We start from the raw sequence: 18,854 nt of genomic DNA on the forward strand, positions 1-18,854 counted from the left end.
TGCATCCCTGTCTCTGCGTGCCTTTTCTCTTCTGTATGCATCCCTGTCTCTGTGTGCCTTTTCTCATGTCTGCATCCCTGTCTCTGCGTGCCTTTTCTCTTGTCTGCATCCCTGTCTGTGTGCCTTTTCTCGTCTTTACTCGTCTCATTGCTTCCCCAATGACACTAGAAGTCCTTCCACCCGCCTCCTGAAATTACATTCACTTTCTTTACTGTTGCGAAAAGGACACACGGTATATAATATAATCTAAAAAAGAGACGATTGAGTAAAAATATTTATTTTTATTTGTCATTGGTTGTCGCACAACGATTATTATTGCAGGTTTCATTTCAAAAACTGTAGCAAGGCAAAGCTCAACCAGCTTAATGAAGTATTGAATACAATAAAAAATACAAATCAGAACACACACACACACGCACGCACACACACACACACACACACACACACACACACACACACACACACACACACACACACACCGAGGCTAACTTTCCCTGTCCAATCATAGCGAGGTTGGACAGTCGTTGTAAATCTTAACCACGTTGCCCTGGACTGAAGGATGTTTTAAAATCACTTTTTTTCTCTCACACAAAACATCATTTCTGTACCGATACTTACTGTGAGCTGATATACTGTATCACCATACACCAAGGAGAGGGAGCACACACACACTCCCAATGCAGGACAGTGCAGGTTTTACTGTGAGCTGATATACTGTATCACCATACACCAAGGAGAGGGAGCACACACACACTCCCAATGCAGGACAGTGCAGGTTTTACTGTGAGCTGATATACTGTATCACCATACACCAAGGAGAGGGAGCACACACACACTCCCAATGCAGGACAGTGCAGGTTTTACTGTGAGCTGATATACTGTATCACCATACACCAAGGAGAGGGAGCGCACACACACTCCCAATGCAGGACAGTGCAGGTTTTACTGTGAGCTGATATACTGTATCACCATACACCAAGGAGAGGGAGCACACACACACTCCCAATGCAGGACAGTGCAGGTTTTACTGTGAGCTGATATACTGTATCACCATACACCAAGGAGAGGGAGCACACACACACTCCCAATGCAGGACAGTGCAGGTTTTACTGTGAGCTGATATACTGTATCACCATACACCAAGGAGAGGGAGCACACACACTCCCAATGCAGGACAGTGCAGGTTTTACTGTGAGCTGATATACTGTCGGTAACAAGCTGAATAGAGCTGAATTAAGTTCATAGAAAAACCTGAAATGGTTCAAACTGCTGTGCAACAAGAGTCCTGCTTCCACCCCTGATAAAGTCCTGCTTCTCTCTCTCGCGCTGGAATGAATCAAGCATTTAATCACCACACCCTAAAAGGGTTACATACCTATCTCTTATAAAGAGAGGAATAGTGAACAGGGCCTGTGGTCACATAGCAGTGAACTCACACAGGTAGCAAATTCACACTGTGTGGCAGCGAAGGGTTTTTAAACAGCAACGCTGAATCAACAAGCCTGTCAAAGTAACAAAGAGAAACAGCTGAACAGAGTTAACAACAAAGCACAGTGAGAAACAACGCTCCAATCCCACACACACAACCAGTCACAGCACAGTGAGAAACAACGCTCCAATCCCCCCCACACACAACCAGTCACAGCACAGTGAGAAACAACGCTCCAATCCCCCCCACACACAACCAGTCACAGCACAGTGAGAAACAACGCTCCAATCCCACACACACAACCAGTCACAGCACAGTGAGAAACAACGCTCCAATCCCACACACACAACCAGTCACAGCACAGTGAGAAACAACGCTCCAATCCCACACGCAACCAGTCACAGCACAGTGAGAAACAACACTCCAATCCCACACGCAACCAGTCACAGCACAGTGAGAAACAACGCTCCAATCCCACACACCCACCCAGTCACAGCACAGCGAGAAACAACGCTCCAATCCCACACACACAACCAGTCAAAGCACAGTGAGAAACAACGCTCCAATCCCACACACACAACCAGTCACAGCACAGTGAGAAACAACGCTCCAATCCCACACACACAACCAGTCACAGCACAAATACAAATAGGACAGCTGAAATCCAGCATTCAAAGTATATTAATAATAATAAAAAAAGTACATATATAATTTAATACAAATATAAAACGCACCCTTTTTGGTGGCTGTACCTTATTTTGGTTAAATTGAAGCTGTACAGAAACATTTCTATACTAGATTGGGATATTCTCTAGAACATGTCCTAATGGACACCCGTACAAAGTTTGAGCACTAATGAATGACCAGTCCTCCAGATACATTAACGGGTGTGTACAGCAGCAATGCTGTATCAATCCCCACAGAGGAGGAGGAGAAGGAGGAGGAGGAGAAACATTGAAGACATGCAAGTGTGACGGGTGTGTACAGCAGCAGCGCTGGATCAATCCCCATGGGATTGTCCATATTAAAAGGAATGCTTCAGACCCTGGGAATTAGCAGAATCTATTTCAGTTTATCATCATCATATAATGATACGTGTTCTTAAACATTATACATTACTGTTTCCAATACAGTAATACAACACAAACACAAACACAGACACTCAGCATGGCCCCTAAGCAGATCCAGCAGTAACTATCATTGCGCAGGTTCAGAGGGTATATGAAGTATTATTTGAACAGAACACGGTCCAGGCATCAGGGTTCCAGAGACAGAGGTCTCCGTGGTTACGATCCACAGCAGCCAGCAGGCATGAGCACGTGCTTGTTTATCTAGTGCATCTTGTAGTCTGTGGTATAAGAAGCTCAATGTAAACTGGGAGTGGGTTAGATCTTCCGAAAGCTCATTATGCCACCAAAAAAAAAAAAAAAAAAAAAAAAAAAAATCAGAATTCCGGGTAGATTCTCAGAACTCGGATTGGCTCAGGTCGGAATTCTGACTTGAAGAGGGTTTTTTTCTTTCGGGTGGTGGAATGGGCTTCCATAAGACCGAGACCAATTTGGAGTATGAAAAAAAAAAAAGTAAAAAATACAACAATTATTGAAAATATTTTAGATCTAACTAGCTTGACAAATGGAGTTTGCAGCGCTTAGATACAACAGCACAAAAAACAACGATAATAATAAAAACTAAAGAAATAACTTTTGCAGATACCGATACAACTTAAAATACGAATCCTGGCTGTGTTTAAAAGTTGAAAATTGTAATACTGTTTCTGGCAACTACAAAACCAAACAGTGAAGAAAAACATATATTAAAAAAACACAACTTCAAATAACTGAATTCTTAAAAGAAAAAGAAAAAAAAAACACTGCAGTAGGCTGAAAGGGGTAACAATCTACAGTGTAATTTAACACACACACACACACACACACACACACACACACACACAGAGCTGCAGAGACCCCAACTCTCCTCGCATGTCAATCCTGTAAAGAGTTCAAGCACATGTCCTCCACGTCTCTTTGCAGATTCATTGGTACATGTTTTTCCTGCACTTTTAAAATGAACGGGTTCCAGACCTCCTCTTCATTCAAATCCCAAACCCCCAGCATTGGGAGAAGAGCCCCGTCTGTCTTCAGGAGTCAAAGTTCACCCTTAACTCTCCCGAGGGTGAAACCTGACCCAGGCCAGCACGTCGTTTTCATTTCACTGCACGGGGGTGGGGGGGGGGGGGGGGGGTCGCCCAGCCAGCGCGGAGCATCATTAGAGAACAGACCGACGAGTCCTTGAACAGGGTATCCTGTGGCAGTAAGCGCTGGCATCACATCAACGTGTGTTCAGCATGGAGACCCAACAGCAGCCTGTTTATCTCTGGTGTTTGTTGATCCGTCGATACCCAGCACTGGCTTGAGGAACACACCGCCCCGCTCCCACCCACTCCGCAACATTCACTTTCAACACGTCTGCCCTTTTCCTATGTTGAGTCGGGGTCAGAGGAGGGGAGGGGTTGCAATCCCCTCAGCCACACTGCACACTGTTTATTATCTCAGGGATGAAAGCGCTGGGTGGGGTGGGTGTGTCTCACGGAGCTGGAAGAGGTGCACATTGACCATTTCACTCCCATTGGTGTCCATTAGCATCAGGAACGCGGGGCTCCCCACAGAGACGGACTCTGCCCCTATTCCACTGTGGTGCTACTGCTCTTGATCCCAGCTCTCCCGATGGGAAGCCATGGCAGCTTGGAGCCATTCTTGAACAGCTGCTCGATGGCAATGTGTCTCACATGGAGCTCCGAGGACAGAGAATCTTTGTTTTGTACTGCCTGGGTGAGCTCCTCGAACACCACTGAAAAAAAACAGGGAATACAACAGTGAGCGAGTACAGCGAGAAGAACCCTCCGCTTTATCAATGAATCAATAACTAACAATGAATCAATAGCTTTATCAATGAATCAATAACTAACAGTGAATCAATAGCTTTATCAATGAATCAATAACTAACAATGAATCAATAGCTTTATCAATGAATCAATAACTAACAGTGAATCAATAGCTTTATTGATGAATCAATAACTAACAATGAATCAATAGCTTTATCAATGAATCAATAACTAACAGTGAATCAATAGCTTTATCAATGAATCAATAACTAACAATGAATCAATAGCTTTATCGATGAATCAGTAACTAACAATGAATCAACAGCTTTATCAATGAATCAATAACTAACAATGAATCAACAGCTTTATCAATGAATCAATAACTAACAATGAATCAACAGCTTTATCGATGAATCAATAACTAACAATGAATCAATAGCTTTATCAATGAATCATTATCGATCAATGAATGACAGCTTTATCACTGAATCATATTATATGATCCGCACATAATTTAAAAAAAGAAAAGTTCATGACATTTCGTTGTTAAAGATGCCATTTTAATCATCCAAACGGATTGTTCTTTATAAACTGTATTAATCTGCCTGGAATGATTCCAGTGATAAACGACAGTGTTACTGTAGTATAAAATTACAGTATGAGCCTTTAGCAATTGGGTTTATTGGAGGGCAGCTTCTAGTCTTCATGACTCACATTTGTCAGGCTTTTATTATCATACTGAAGCCTCAGTGAGTCACTGGTACACACACACACGCAGAGACACACAGACACACACACACAGAGACACAAACACGCAGAGACACACACACACACACACACACACACACACACACACACACAGAGACACACACACGCAGAGACACACACACAGACACACACAGAGAGACACACACACACGCAGACACACACACACGCGCAGAGACAAACACACACATACACACACACAGACGCAGACACACAGAGACACACACACACACACACACACACACACTCTTACCCTGAATCTGTCGTAGAAGCTTTTCATTCAGCTGCACCAGCTCTTCAACACTCATTGTGCTGACTGCAATGAAAAGAGAAACACACACACATTAATATCACCATGGAAACCGAAGAATAATCCCCATAACAAAAAAAACATCTGATGTTACCTTGGTACCAATTATCAGCCTGCAAAGAAAGCAAATGCACATGAATCTGCACTTCATGGAAAGGAGTCCTGTGCATTACACATGAATCTGCACTTCATGGAAAGGAGTCCTGTGCATTACACATGAATCTGCACTTCATGGAAAGGAGTCCTGTGCATTACACATGAATCTGCACTTCATGGAAAGGAGTCCTGTGCATTACACATGAATCTGCACTTCATGGAAAGGAGTCCTCTGCATTTCACTTCCCCACTTGGACTAGCCCAAAATCAACACGTTTTAGTATTACTCTGTTTGTGTTTACTTTAACCAGACCGTACTGAGAAAACAGCAGCAACTAACAAGTCATACAGGATATGAGAGGCGTAATACCCATGTACAGTAATAATCATGTAATAGGGGTTAGTGGTGTGTCTCCTAGCAATATCCACATGATACAGCAGGAACACAACTAAACCCCTAGCCAATCATCTCATGGGGATGAGCCTCACTGTCAGGGTCACTTTTCAATACACGGCAATTATTCAATAATTTGCATGACTTTTTGATCACAAACAAAATAAAAATAAATAAATACAAAAATAAAAAAGTGTTGCTCAACAACCCCCTCCCTCATCAAATGAAAAAGGGGAACAAGCTCTACTCTCAGTTTACAGCATTAACCCCGGAGCTCTGTGAGCTCTACTCTCAGGGTACAGCATTAACCCCGGAGCTCTGTGAGCTCTACTCTCAGGGTGCAGCATTAACCCCGGAGCTCTGTGAGCTCTACTCTCAGGGTGCAGCATTAACCCCGGAGCTCTGTGAGCTCTACTCTCAGGGTGCAGCATTAACCCTGGAGCTCTGTGAGCTCTACTCTCAGGGCGCAGCATTAACCCCGGAGCTCTGTGAGCTCTACTCTCAGGGCGCAGCATTAACCCCGGAGCTCTGTGAGCTCTACTCTCAGTGCGCAGCATTAACCCCGGAGCTCTGTGAGCTCTACTCTCAGTGTGCAGCATTAACCCCGGAGCTCTGTGAGCTCTACTCTCAGGATACAGCATTAACCCCGGAGCTCTGTGAGCTCTACTCTCAGGATACAGCATTAACCCTGGAGCTCTGTGAGCTTTATGTTATTTATTTTTTTGTTTGTTTTATTTAGACTAATCTGTGCAGGATTGTACCTGGCCCCTGGCAGGTATAAAGACACGCGCACACTTACGCTGCTCTCTGCCATGGTGTTTGTGTCTCCTCTGCACAGAGTCTCTGGCATCGCCAGGCCGCTTCTCAGCCTGACCGGCCCATAGAACACTTCCGGAGCACAGCGAGGACCCCTGGCCCGCCGGTCCGCTGAGCCTCAGGCCGCTGGTGGAGCTGCACTCCAGCATGGCTGTGGTGTAGTCCGGGAGCCCCGCCCCAGAGCCCCTGTCCCAGCGAGGAGCGTAGCGTGGCACGGGGGCCTCGGCCTGGGGGACGAGCGTCCTGTCTCCTTGCTGAGTGTAGCAGAGGAGCTGCCTGGAGCCCCGGCGAGCCCCCGCTTCCTCCGCACAGTCTTTGTTCTGCGCGTACTGAATGATCCAGTTGATTTTTTGGCTCAGGACATTTTTCACTCCTTCGTAGGTGCTTGTGGAGACTTTGGTTCGCGAGAGTTTCTGGTTGGCTATCAGGTGGTACTTTTCAAAGCAGTCTCTGTGACCTCTGGAAGACTTGGAGTGCAGGAGTGTCGACCTCGTCATGCCTGCGGGGAAAGACATCGCAACATGTTAGCAAAACAAATAAAACACAAAGCAGCGATATTCATGAGGAAAAGCTATTGCACACGCACAACAAATACACATACATTTCATTAAATTAATCCATGTTTTCCCCATTGCTTTATATTTATTTATTATGTGTCCAAAACTACTTCAAATGTTTGTTTTCTTCAGCGATTTCATGCATGAAAGGGTTCAAATGATTTTAACACACAGAGCAGGATCCAGGTATATTGAATAGAGAGCTAACACCACTCAGTATGGGACAGTTACACATCACTGTACACAAGAGAAAATCAAACCTCTCCCACAACTACAGTATCAGTGATACACTACAGTATATACAGCAATGCAACACAAACCTCTCCCTACAGTACAGTATATACTGTGTATGCAGCAATGTAACCCAATACATTAAAAGGGGAGCCGTCTGCACTGCACTGTAACGATCCTGAGGCTCTTAATGAAAAGGGTTTTGATCTGTGCTTTTTAAAATCCTTTAGGAAGCTTTGCAGCGCAGCAAAGCCAGAATGGAAAACGAGCATCCCGGCTTTTTAACAGCTATAAATAGAGGATACAGCATAAATTCCTTTGGGATCTGCTGAACAGACAGCTAGGGAAGGGTGGAGAAGCCTTGAGCACTGGCTGCTATTATTCAGACAGCTCTGCGTTGAACATCCAGCTCATTTCAGTGAGCCATTCATAAAGCATACAGGCGAGTTATTTACTGGAGTGTCACATAGCAGAACTGAGGAAAGCAGAAGTACAGTCAATCTGTCACATGCTCCTGTAAAGCACAGAAATGTTTGTGCTGTAGCGGAAAGAGTCAACGACCAAGTATAGTAAACTAAACTAGAATGAGTGCGTGCAGGACTGTGCAAAACACACAATGAACAAAAGTGAAACTTACTCAAAAACTGGGCAATTAAAAAACGGTGCTTTAGTAAGCAAAACTAAATGTTACTGCAACACACACACACACCACACACACACACACACACACACACACACACACACACACACACACACACAGTCTCCTCACACGTTAGAAAGGGTTAGCACTGTATTTGAAAATTAAGAGACTTATCTTGTACCTTGCCCAATCTGGTACAGTAAATGCATTTGAACCCCTCCGGTGTGACTCTCTGAATCTGCATGTGATTGAGCTCCCCTTCTCCCCTCTGCCCCGCCCCCTGGGAGTGTTTACTGATGGGATTGGATCTGTGCAGGAGCCTTCAAAGTAACAGAGCGAGTTAAGAGTGTTGTGCTAGAATTACAAATACTGTATCGACCGAGTTACAAATACAATGACTTCGACAATTATTTTAAAAAGTAAGATGTCAAGAAAGTAAAGAAAAGAAAGTAATTTTTGGGATACTCTGATAACACAACTAATCTGCGTGACCATTTAATGAGATGGCACCCTACAAAACTTCAAATGTGGTCATTGCGGCCACTAGGAAGCACTAAATTAGCTGTTACAATCTTAGAAGAAACTATAATAAATCAACCCAGAAATGACAGGCGCTCCAGTCCTACCAGACTGCATGTGCGGTTTGAAGTCTAGGAGGATATTAAGAGGCTTTGTAGAAGCAATGCACTCTTAATACCCTGAGCCGCAGTCCTCTCTCAAAGCATGTAAGCAGGCTCTTCGTTAATCCTCAATAAGCAGCGTGCCCTTCAACACCACGTCACATGCAAAGCTGTGCCGGGCCGGATTAGTGCTACCATGTCAAGTTTATTAGGATCATCGGCAGTGATGTCACCTGACCTGAAAGACCACAGTATCTCCCACCCTGCCCCGTCGGCAGCAGAGGAGCCCGTTCACACACAGTGCAGAGAAACATGCAGGGGGGCTCACCTACAGTATAAGAGCTTTGTGAGAAATGGATCACACAAACCTGGGGCTGTTCCAGCTAACAGTCTGCTAAACCCAACTCGCTTCCATTTATAAAAAAAATAATGAAATTAACATTAAGAAATGATCCTTTAAAATCAGTCAGACATGATGAGTGGATTTCTACTATCTCGCTCTATCTTAAAATAAGAAAGCTCGCTACAGCAGCTAGCAGCGTGCCAAGTGCTAACAGTGCTTAGTGAAACTGACAAGTCTATTTGAAAGCACGGCCACTGTAGGAACTATTGATCACAGCAGGCATTTCTCTATAGAAATACATATGCACTGTAATGCATTGTGGAGCTGGTGTCTTCTACGTGTTTATTAAGAACAATGATGTGATTCGGAGGTCTTTGTATAGCTTGTCATGTGGAAGGCTGATTGAAGAGACTTCCACTTAGTACCGTGTGGCTTCAAGCTGGCTCTAAAAGGCATAACCCCATTACACAAGAGCAGCCAGATCCATCTCATCATGCACTTCAAACACACTCTGAAATCATAGCTAGGGTAAGATGCCTTTCCTACTCGGTCTTTAGGATTTAGAGTCAGCCTTCTGAAATACATTCGGTGCTGTGATTCAATGGAGGGATTACAGGACTGGAAATGAAGATGAAATGAAATGCTAAAAGCTTTGCAGATACAGCTAACTTAACGAGTCTGAGCACTGCCATTATTAATGCGCAGAGTAGAATGGCTGTCAGTCAAAGGGAGAGTGCAGCACACTCCGCTCCATCACAGGGACGCATTCAGGGCTGCCGTCGTTGCGCTAGTTTGTTTTTTTCAGGTTGTACTCCATGTAAGTTTACAAATTCCACACAACATTCCAAGCAACTTGAGGCACAACCAGCAACAGGCTGAGCTTCCTTTGATCTTACACCAGAGAGAGACCCCATTTACACAGGAATGTATCACTTCTCAAATGGGTCAATAAAAGATTGAAAGGAACCCATTCTACCCTCGCCAGGCACGTGTCCTCCCAAGCTGTGAAACAAACGGCTTGCTTCATTCCATTGCAATGTGGCTTTGCTACATAAAGCAGGTTTACCCCAGGGGTGAGGAGCTCATCAGCGCGGCTGTGTTAACTGTGCTGGGTACAGAAACTCAGTGGAGGGAGGTTTAGCCGTCCCCATTGATAATAAAAACAATAAATGAAAAGACAGGGCAATCAAGAGAGGCCAGCAGAACAGTTAATGAAACAGAGGCCTGCAGCACAAGCCTGCTGCCCGACTGGTCCCTCCGTCCCGGGATCGGAGCAGCGGTCAGAACAGATTCACATCACTGCTTGACGTGGGGATCACAACCTGACCCCAAACCTTTAAATGTGACAGTTCAAAAGAAAACGTGCTTATTTATTAAACTGTAGAGACCATGTGGGAGAAACCCTTCCGGCACAAAGATCCGCCAACCGATGGGTGTCTGCAGCAGGACATGTTGCTTCCTGCCAGAGTTCATTATCAATCAGCTAGCTGCCCGTCTGCCTGCCAGCACACAGCTCACACGCACATTGAAAGCTCTTGTATTATTTCCATGCCATCAGCCTGGGTGAGTGGAGCACGTGGATCCGGCTGCTGTGCAAAGAGCAGGAAGATCACGGATCGGGAAGCCTCCGGAATACAATTCCACGTCACAATCACTGGGGTGTGGAGACAAGGTTTGCAACCCTGTACCACTGTGTCACTATCAAGCCTTCACTCCTACAGGACAATATTAAAACTGCTGATACACTACAGGGTCCATAGGATTAACCTTGACCGGGACAAACCACAGCTGGGGTTTCTACAGAGCATTTTTAAAGGATCAAGGAATCCACCTGAACAGCACTGTCCCCTACACGGGATCCATAATGTAGTGCAGACCTTCGGATTCTACTCACAAGAGTTATACACAGAAAAAAACGACAGCTCATTAACATGCAAGCCAAACCCCATCATTTGACAAATAAACTCAAATATAACCCATGTACACTCCAAGCAAAATAGGAGAAGATCAGCAAGCTACTGTCAAGAGAGAGATTAGATTTTCTATACTGAAAAACACAATGGGATGCTTTCTAATAATAAGCAGCAGCAGCAGCAGCAGCAGCAATGGGCCATAGCTCTACTGAACTGTATGGAGAGTCAATTGCTCACAATTGAAGTTAGGGCTTGTGACTTTCTGTTAAACACTATACTTTACTAGGCAGAAATGCATCCTGCCCAAAATGTCCTGAAATGATATACAGGACTAGATAATTACACACTGTAGCAGATTACTTGCATCCTTCCTGGGAAAACATACTGATCTCTACCCAACGCAATCTCACTGACAGTGTGTGGAGCTGCTCATACTGTACGTCCTTGAACAATCCGTGACAGCATGCTGCATTCTGCACTCACAGCCAATCACAACACTCCTGCGGGAGGTCACTCGAGATCTCCACCCAACGCAATCTCACTGACACAGTGTGTGGAACTGCTCATACTGTACGTCCTTGAACAATCCGTGACAGCATGCTGCATTCTGCACTCACAGCCAATCACAACACTCCTGCGGGAGGTCACTCGAGATCTCTACCCAGTGCAACACACCACAGCACGCTTACAGCTGGTTCCACAGGGATTAGTGTTAAACAGGTGTGAAACCAAATGAAGTGCAGAGATTATGAAAAGGAGACCTCATACAGGGACGGACTTAAATAAACAAATAAACACTCTTCTGGTCTTTATATGGGGACATACACAAGAAGCACATGCATGATGACCTCACATGACGATGTCATTTGTTCCCCATATAAAAACAATGGATTTTTTATTTATTTATTTTTTAATTCAATGAAAAATACACTGTGTTCAAAACAACTTTTTTCCAGCTCTTTTCAATATTTCATGCATGCAAGCGTTGAAAAGCCTCTTATTTGATTCCTCGTTAGATTGAGTACCTGCCCTCCAGGTGGTCTCGAGTGTGTAGACACTCTCTAGCTCAACACTGCATACAGAATCCAGCAGGGCCCCTGTGTTGTGTCTGACAGATACTGTAGAGCAGCATGTGATTCATTACATCACCGCACTGGAGGCTGGCAGCATTGGTTCACGTGACTTGCCTCAGCTGTTCTGAGACAACTGACTCGCATGGGATCTGCTGCACTCTTCTGAAAAAGCCAGCTAAATTAAAAGGACTCTTCAGCTCTGGAGAGTGGCAGGGAGAAGCCGTTCAGAGATCTTCAGCTCTGAATGGAGAGGGGCAGGGAGAAGCCGTTCAGAGATCTTCAGCTCTGAATGGAGAGCGGCAGGGAGAAGACGTTCAGAGATCTTCAGCTCTGAATGGAGAGCGGCAGGGAGAAGCGGATGGCAGCTCTTCAGCTCTGAATGGAGAGCGGCAGGGAGAAGCCGTTCAGAGATCTTCAGCTCTGAAAGGAGAGCGGCAGGGAGAAGCCGTTCAGAGATCTTCAGCTCTGAATGGAGAGCGGCAGGGAGAAGCGGATGGCAGCTCTTCAGCTCTGAAAGAAGAGCGGCAGGGAGAAGCCGTTCAGAGATCTTCAGCTCTGAATGGAGAGCGGCAGGGAGAAGCCGTTCAGAGATCTTCAGCTCTGAAAGGAGAGCGGCAGGGAGAAGCCGTTCAGAGATCTTCAGCTCTGAATGGAGAGGGGCAGGGAGAAGCCGTTCAGAGATCTTCAGCTCTGAATGGAGAGCGGCAGGGAGAAGCGGATGGCAGCTCTTCAGCTCTGAATAGAGAGCGGAAGGGAGAAGCGGATGGCAGCTCTTCAGCTCTGATCCCACACTTGGCTGACTCCACTGTTACTGACATGCTCCTAATTACTCTACTGGGCGTTTTCTTTGATTAAACAGAACAAGCTGGCGAGTGTGGCAAGCATTACTGTAAGGAGTCAGACTGAATTTAATTAGCTCTGTTCCAAGCCCTGGAGTAACCCTTTTAAAGCCTTGTGTACAGAACTGCAGCAGACTAGAAATGTCACTCACTAGAACCGTGTGTTTAAAAGTACCTTCCCAGTGAGTTTCCCCACGTGAGGTTTCAATACGTTACAATACGCCTCAATGCAACAAAGATATGACAACATCTGCTTCCGTCTGAGAAACCACAAGGCAAGGGTCTTCCTGTGTTCACTTTACAGCATGCACACCATCATCTGAATCATAAACAGTGTTCACTATACTGAGGCAATGAAACGTGTGTGTGCCGGTGTACAGTAAATGCTTAATAAGCAAAATGTCCCAGAGCTTTTAACTAAAAGATGCAGAAGGATGAATTGGTGCATTTGTAAACAGCAATCATAACCGCATTCCAGTAGCTGTGCTCCTTATTAAAACTAGAGCTGCATGAAGCGATTATTCCATCAGGCTCGGCACAGGGGAGGGTCCCTGCTGTCAATCCGGATCATTTATCATTCCAAGAGAAAGGGGTGAAGAAACAGCTGCTTGGATTTGCGATGGTTGCTGTTCTCCACTCACCCTAAGAACACAAACCCAGGCAGCTGTTTCTGCACTGAATCGAGCCCGATCGACACCAGTGACCCACACCTGTGGACAGCATGATCCCAATAATCAAACAGTTGACTTTTGCAGCTCTGATGAAAACAGACTGAGCCGTGTCTGGATTCGTCCCGCGGAACTCATGCGTCATTCCCAACGCACAAGAATGGTTTCAGGCGTTTACACAAATGAGCTACAGAGGAAAACACACAATACAGAACAGAGATGAATTCATCACCACAGTCCCGCGGCTGTGTACAACACTACATTCTCTCTGGTGTGAACTAGTCACATCACACACAGCATTTCCTGTACTGCGGTACAGAAGGCAGGCAGCGCTGGCTTCAAGGCTGTACATTTCTCATGAATTATCTAATGGAAATCAATGTACAGGCAGTAGCACAGCTCAGGAATGTCCTCTAAAGCTTCCTTTAAAGAACATCGTTCTTTTCTAACCCCTGCACTCTGTGTGCTGTTGAGAAAACCCGATGCTGCAGCTGAACTCCCTCACTGTAAAGTGAAAGCTCACTTCTGATCTCGTCACAGCGAGTCTCCTCCTGTCAAAACTGCGCTGCACGGTAAATGAACTTCCCAGACAAACCGTGACGCTGTGCATGAAGAGCTATGCACCAACAGAGCTGCACATGACTGCATCGCACCTGCACAACTGCATTTAGAAAAGTCATTGTTTGCACAGAAGCCCTATTGAGTGAAGATAATGTGCAGCATGAGCTGAGGAAGGATCTCTACTACAGGTCGCTCCTATTGAAAAAGGGCACTGCCCCGTGCCGACTGGGGGTTCCTATTGAAAAAGGGCACTGCCCCGTGCAGACTGGGGGTTCCTATTGAAAAAGGGCACTGCCCCGTGCAGACTGGGGGTTCCTATTGAAAAAGGGCACTGCCTCGTGCAGACTGGGGGTTCCTATTGAAAAAGGGCACTGCCCCGTGCAGACTGGGGGTTCCTGTTGAAAAAGGGCACTGCCCCGTGCAGACTGGGGGTTCCTGTTGAAAAAGGGCACTGCCCCGTGCAGACTGGGGGTTCCTATTGAAAAAGGGCACTGCCCCGTGCAGACTGGGGGTTCCTATTGAAAAAGGGCACTGCCCCGTGCAGACTGGGGGTTCCTATTGAAAAAGGGCACTGCCCCGTGCAGACTGGGGGTTCCTATTGAAAAAGGGCACTGCCCCGTGCAGACTGGGGGTTCCTATTGAAAAAGGGCACTGCCCCTTGCAGACTGGGAGTTCCTGTTGAAAAAGGGCACTGCCCCGTGCAGACTGGGGGTTCCTATTGAAAAAGGGTACTGCCCCGTGCAGACTGGGGGTTCCTATTGAAAAAGGGCACTGCCCCGTGCAGACTGGGGGTTCCTATTGAAAAAGGGCACTGCCCCGTGCAGACTGGGGGTTCCTATTGAAAAAGGGTACTGCCCCGTGCAGACTGCAGTGTCAATGCAGAGTGAGCCTTAAAACAGAACGTCAGGACCTCAAATTTGGGTCATTTTACACTTTTATTGAAAGCCAGATATAAAAAAATAAAAATAAATAAATAAATAAATAAATCAAAAAAGATCAAGAGATCTCCACAAACAAGATATTCATGCACGCTTTACTTAAACCATTTTATTTATGGGTACAGTTTGCAACACCCCTTTGCTTTGGTTTCTTATTCTTTTTATACTTTCACCTGAAATCAATTCACAACACTTTAAAAATCACTGCACAGCAAGAGTGACCCGAAAATGATACTTAAATGACAACACAAGCAAATGCTAAATTCTAGATTGTGCACAATGGCATATGAAGGCGTGCAGATTGCATCCTATAGAGAATAGAAGAGACAGCCGTGTTCTCATACCCTCAATACTGAGCTCGAAGCACACGTGACAGAAGGACAGCGTGCCCGCGTCCGTTTCCACTTTACAGATACTGCAGACATTGTCGTCGTTGAGATCGATGTTCACGAAGAGCTCCTCTTCACTCATGATGACCCTGAACGACAAGCACACATAGAAGCACAAATTACATGGAGGGAAGCCCAGCAGCTGCTGTGCAGCACAAGTTCAAAGAGCTATCTTTACAGTGCTGCGTATGCAGGTCTAGCGATTCACTCTGCTTCTTTAACTGCATGCAATGGTGCCTTTTAAGGATGCAAAGACGTGTTCCGACACACAGCACAGTGCCTGGAATGAAAACCACTTGCAGTTAAATAATGAAAAGTAATCAGAGCATTGCTTGTAATCACAGCATTGCTTGTAGTGCCAGTGCACTGAGAAAGGGGGGTGAGGTTTAGAAGCCACAGGCTAGAGGTAAACAGGAAAGAACACAAACATAAAAACAGATAAAAAGCTGAACACTTTGATGTATTTAATGAAGGCGAGCAGGGCAAGTTACAACACCACTGAAACTCCTCTTACTTGTGAAACATGTTTCAGCAAAGAACGAAGAGACACAGACAACTCAGTCTGATCCCTCCCGGAAATGTACAAAAAAAAAAGAATCCAGTGTACTGAGCTCAATTCCTGGAAAGTAAAGTGAGCTCCACTGCATCAGTACCCATCTCAATCCAAACCGAATTATCCAGGCGTGATTTAAGAAGGTCTCATTCTTCAGAACCAGGGCGAGGAGAACGGGGTAGAGCGTTTATTTCAATGGAATAATATTTATAGCCCTCAGTCTCACATCAACAGTTCCCAGGCGACACCAAGGACAATTGTGATCTCATTACGAATAGCGAGCTGGGAAAGTTCTCAAAACATCATTCAAATAATAAAATCCAGCCGACTCAACTCCCTGCTGTAACAAAAAAACAAATAAATAAATAATAATAAATAAATAATAATAATAATAATAATAATAATAATAATAATAATAATAAATATATATATATATATATATATATATATATATATATATATATATATATATATATAGTATTACCATCTCTTTTAGCAGAAGTGGCTGGTCTACAGTGCTCTCGATTTCAGACAAGAACGAGGAGTTTAAACTGACTACACTACAGCGTACAACAATAGGAGCAGCTTTGTGTTTGGTGTTATTGTATTTTAACAAGCAAAAAGCTCATCACTGCCCCAGCAAGCGACCTTACAGCAAATGCACATCACGGTTATTATGTAATGCGAATGTAACAAGAGGTGTCTACGATGCCAGTTCAAACGCCATTGTGTAACTCCTGACAGAAACAAAAGAAAAGTGTGATCAAACACGCGTACGAGTCTAGACTTACTCAGCACCTAGCAGCACAGCTTAGTAAAGAGTGTTCACTTTCATGAACATGCATTTTATCAAGATCGGTGTTTACAGCACGCCTCGCACACAGTGTGCTTGATAACACCTCCTTCCAAAATAAGAACGCTTACAAACAATGTGTAGAAAACGTCACGGACCAAGCTTAAACTACTTCCAAAACAGCAGAGCAACTTGCCAGTTTACACAGAGCCCTAACGAAAGCAATACACATTGGCACAGCAGAGCGTTCAGTAATCCGAGCTCCTCGGACAGAGAGAGTTAACGTTACTGCCCGGCGGGTTCTGTTGCTGTTGTTATGGTTATTAGCATGTACATGTCGCGGATCAATTTAAACACATCAATAACAATAAGTTTCTGGTCCGCTACACAAAAGGAAGTAAGACCGAACTACTAGATAATGATAGCATTACAGCGCCTTCGCTTCGTGATCAAATTGCAGTCTTGTGACACACTAACATGTAAACGGAATATCAAATGGTCTTACCTTTTTAATAAAAGCCTCCAAAACGGTGCGATTCTGCAGATTGTGTATAAAAAGAGAGAGAGAGAGGACAGCACGAAAACGCTAGATCCACACGCTAAACTACTGTGTGTATTTAATTACACTAGAAAAAAAGAAGCGTGGAAAAATCCCTCGGTTGGACCAGACCAATCACTAAGTAGGGGTGGGTGATGCGTCCAGTTATTAAAAAAAAGCATCATCAAGCTTTATAATTAACAACGTCTTTGTCAAACTGTAGCCATATTTTAATATTAATAATAAACTATCATTTATATAGGTAAATTAAAGCATTATTTTATATAAGTTACAATTGCTGCTAAAACGTGCCTCCCCGTTTCGTTTTTCAAGATGGGTTGTTCTAATTTCTTTACGTGACGTCACTTTCAGAGGTTATTCGTAGTTTCCAGGCGAGAAGGGGGGTTTTACCAGGTAGAAAGACAACATGTTTTTACCTTTATCAGAGGTTATGGGTTGTCATTCCTCTTTTAGATTCGATAGCTGTGCACTGGTGTATTTGAAAGCAGCCCATTTAGATCTGTAAGTCTTTTCAAACTGGTACATTTCAACGGGAGAGGGGTTAAATCAATGGTTTGGACGTGTCAGCGGCGGATGAATTAACCAACACAGAATAAGAACATAAGAAAGTTTACAAACGAGAGGAGGCCATGCAGCCCATCTTGCTTGTTTGGTTGTTAGTAGCTTATTGATCCCAGAATCTCATCAAGCAGCTTCTTGAAGGATCCCAGGGTGTCAGCTTCAACAGCATTACTGGGGAGCTGGTTCCAGACCCTCACAATTCTCCGTGTAAAAAAGTGCCTCCTATTTTCTGTTCTGAATGCATCGAAAGTGCGAGTCTGAAAATGTTATACACCGCATTTAAAGCTTGTCGTCATCAAGTGATTTTATCACACAGTTTATCAAAACAATTGAAAGGGAAACTGGGAAATTCCAGACGGAACTAAGAAAACACACGGGCGTTTGTTTCTGTATGGAATCCGAACAGACAAACAGAACCGATGGTGATTATTTAAGCTGCTGTAATAACGTCATGAGACCGCGTAGTAATCTCCTAGTATTTATTTAATCAACATCTCCGTTACCAGTCTCTTAATTGAAGACACCCCAACATTGTTCCAATGGTGCCCCTATAATCCCTTTAAAATAATGAGTACCTGATTGGATTAACCGCTGTAGACGCAGCTCGATTTCTAGAGGATTTTACAGCACTGGGGAATCACCCTAGAGCAGGGTTTCACAGCTCTGGTCCGGGGGACCCCCTGTGTGTCTGCTGGTTTTCATTCCAGCTGAGCTCTCAATTACTGAACTAGACCCTTCATTATACTCAAATAAACTTTATTTGTTTTCAGATCTTAACAGTTGCATATTTCAAGTTAGCTATATAAGTAACTTGAACTCTGCAACTGTTTAAGAGTTGAACATAATTAAAGAAAGGTCTAATTAAGCAAATGATCAGTTCAATGAAGAGAGAGAGAGAGAGAGAGAGAGAGAGTGAGAGAGAGAG

General features: G+C 44.5%; 1 protein-coding gene across 1 annotated transcript; it reads right to left on the bottom strand.

Moving 5' to 3' along the window:
• Positions 1–261: 261 nt before the first annotated feature.
• On the bottom strand, positions 262–17,426 carry LOC117971240 (protein EURL homolog). The gene is made up of 5 exons (XM_059027932.1): positions 17,315–17,426; positions 15,419–15,552; positions 6,675–7,190; positions 5,329–5,391; positions 262–4,276 (listed from the first exon to the last, which is right to left on the bottom strand). Exons 2-5 carry the CDS (start codon positions 15,543–15,545, stop codon positions 4,110–4,112), a joined length of 873 nt encoding a protein of 290 aa, XP_058883915.1. The 5' UTR covers positions 15,546–15,552; positions 17,315–17,426; the 3' UTR covers positions 262–4,109.
• Positions 17,427–18,854: the final 1,428 nt, after the last annotated feature.

The sequence above is a fragment of the Acipenser ruthenus genome, chromosome 8, assembly GCF_902713425.1.
Source record: "Acipenser ruthenus chromosome 8, fAciRut3.2 maternal haplotype, whole genome shotgun sequence".
NCBI lineage: Eukaryota > Metazoa > Chordata > Actinopteri > Acipenseriformes > Acipenseridae > Acipenser > Acipenser ruthenus.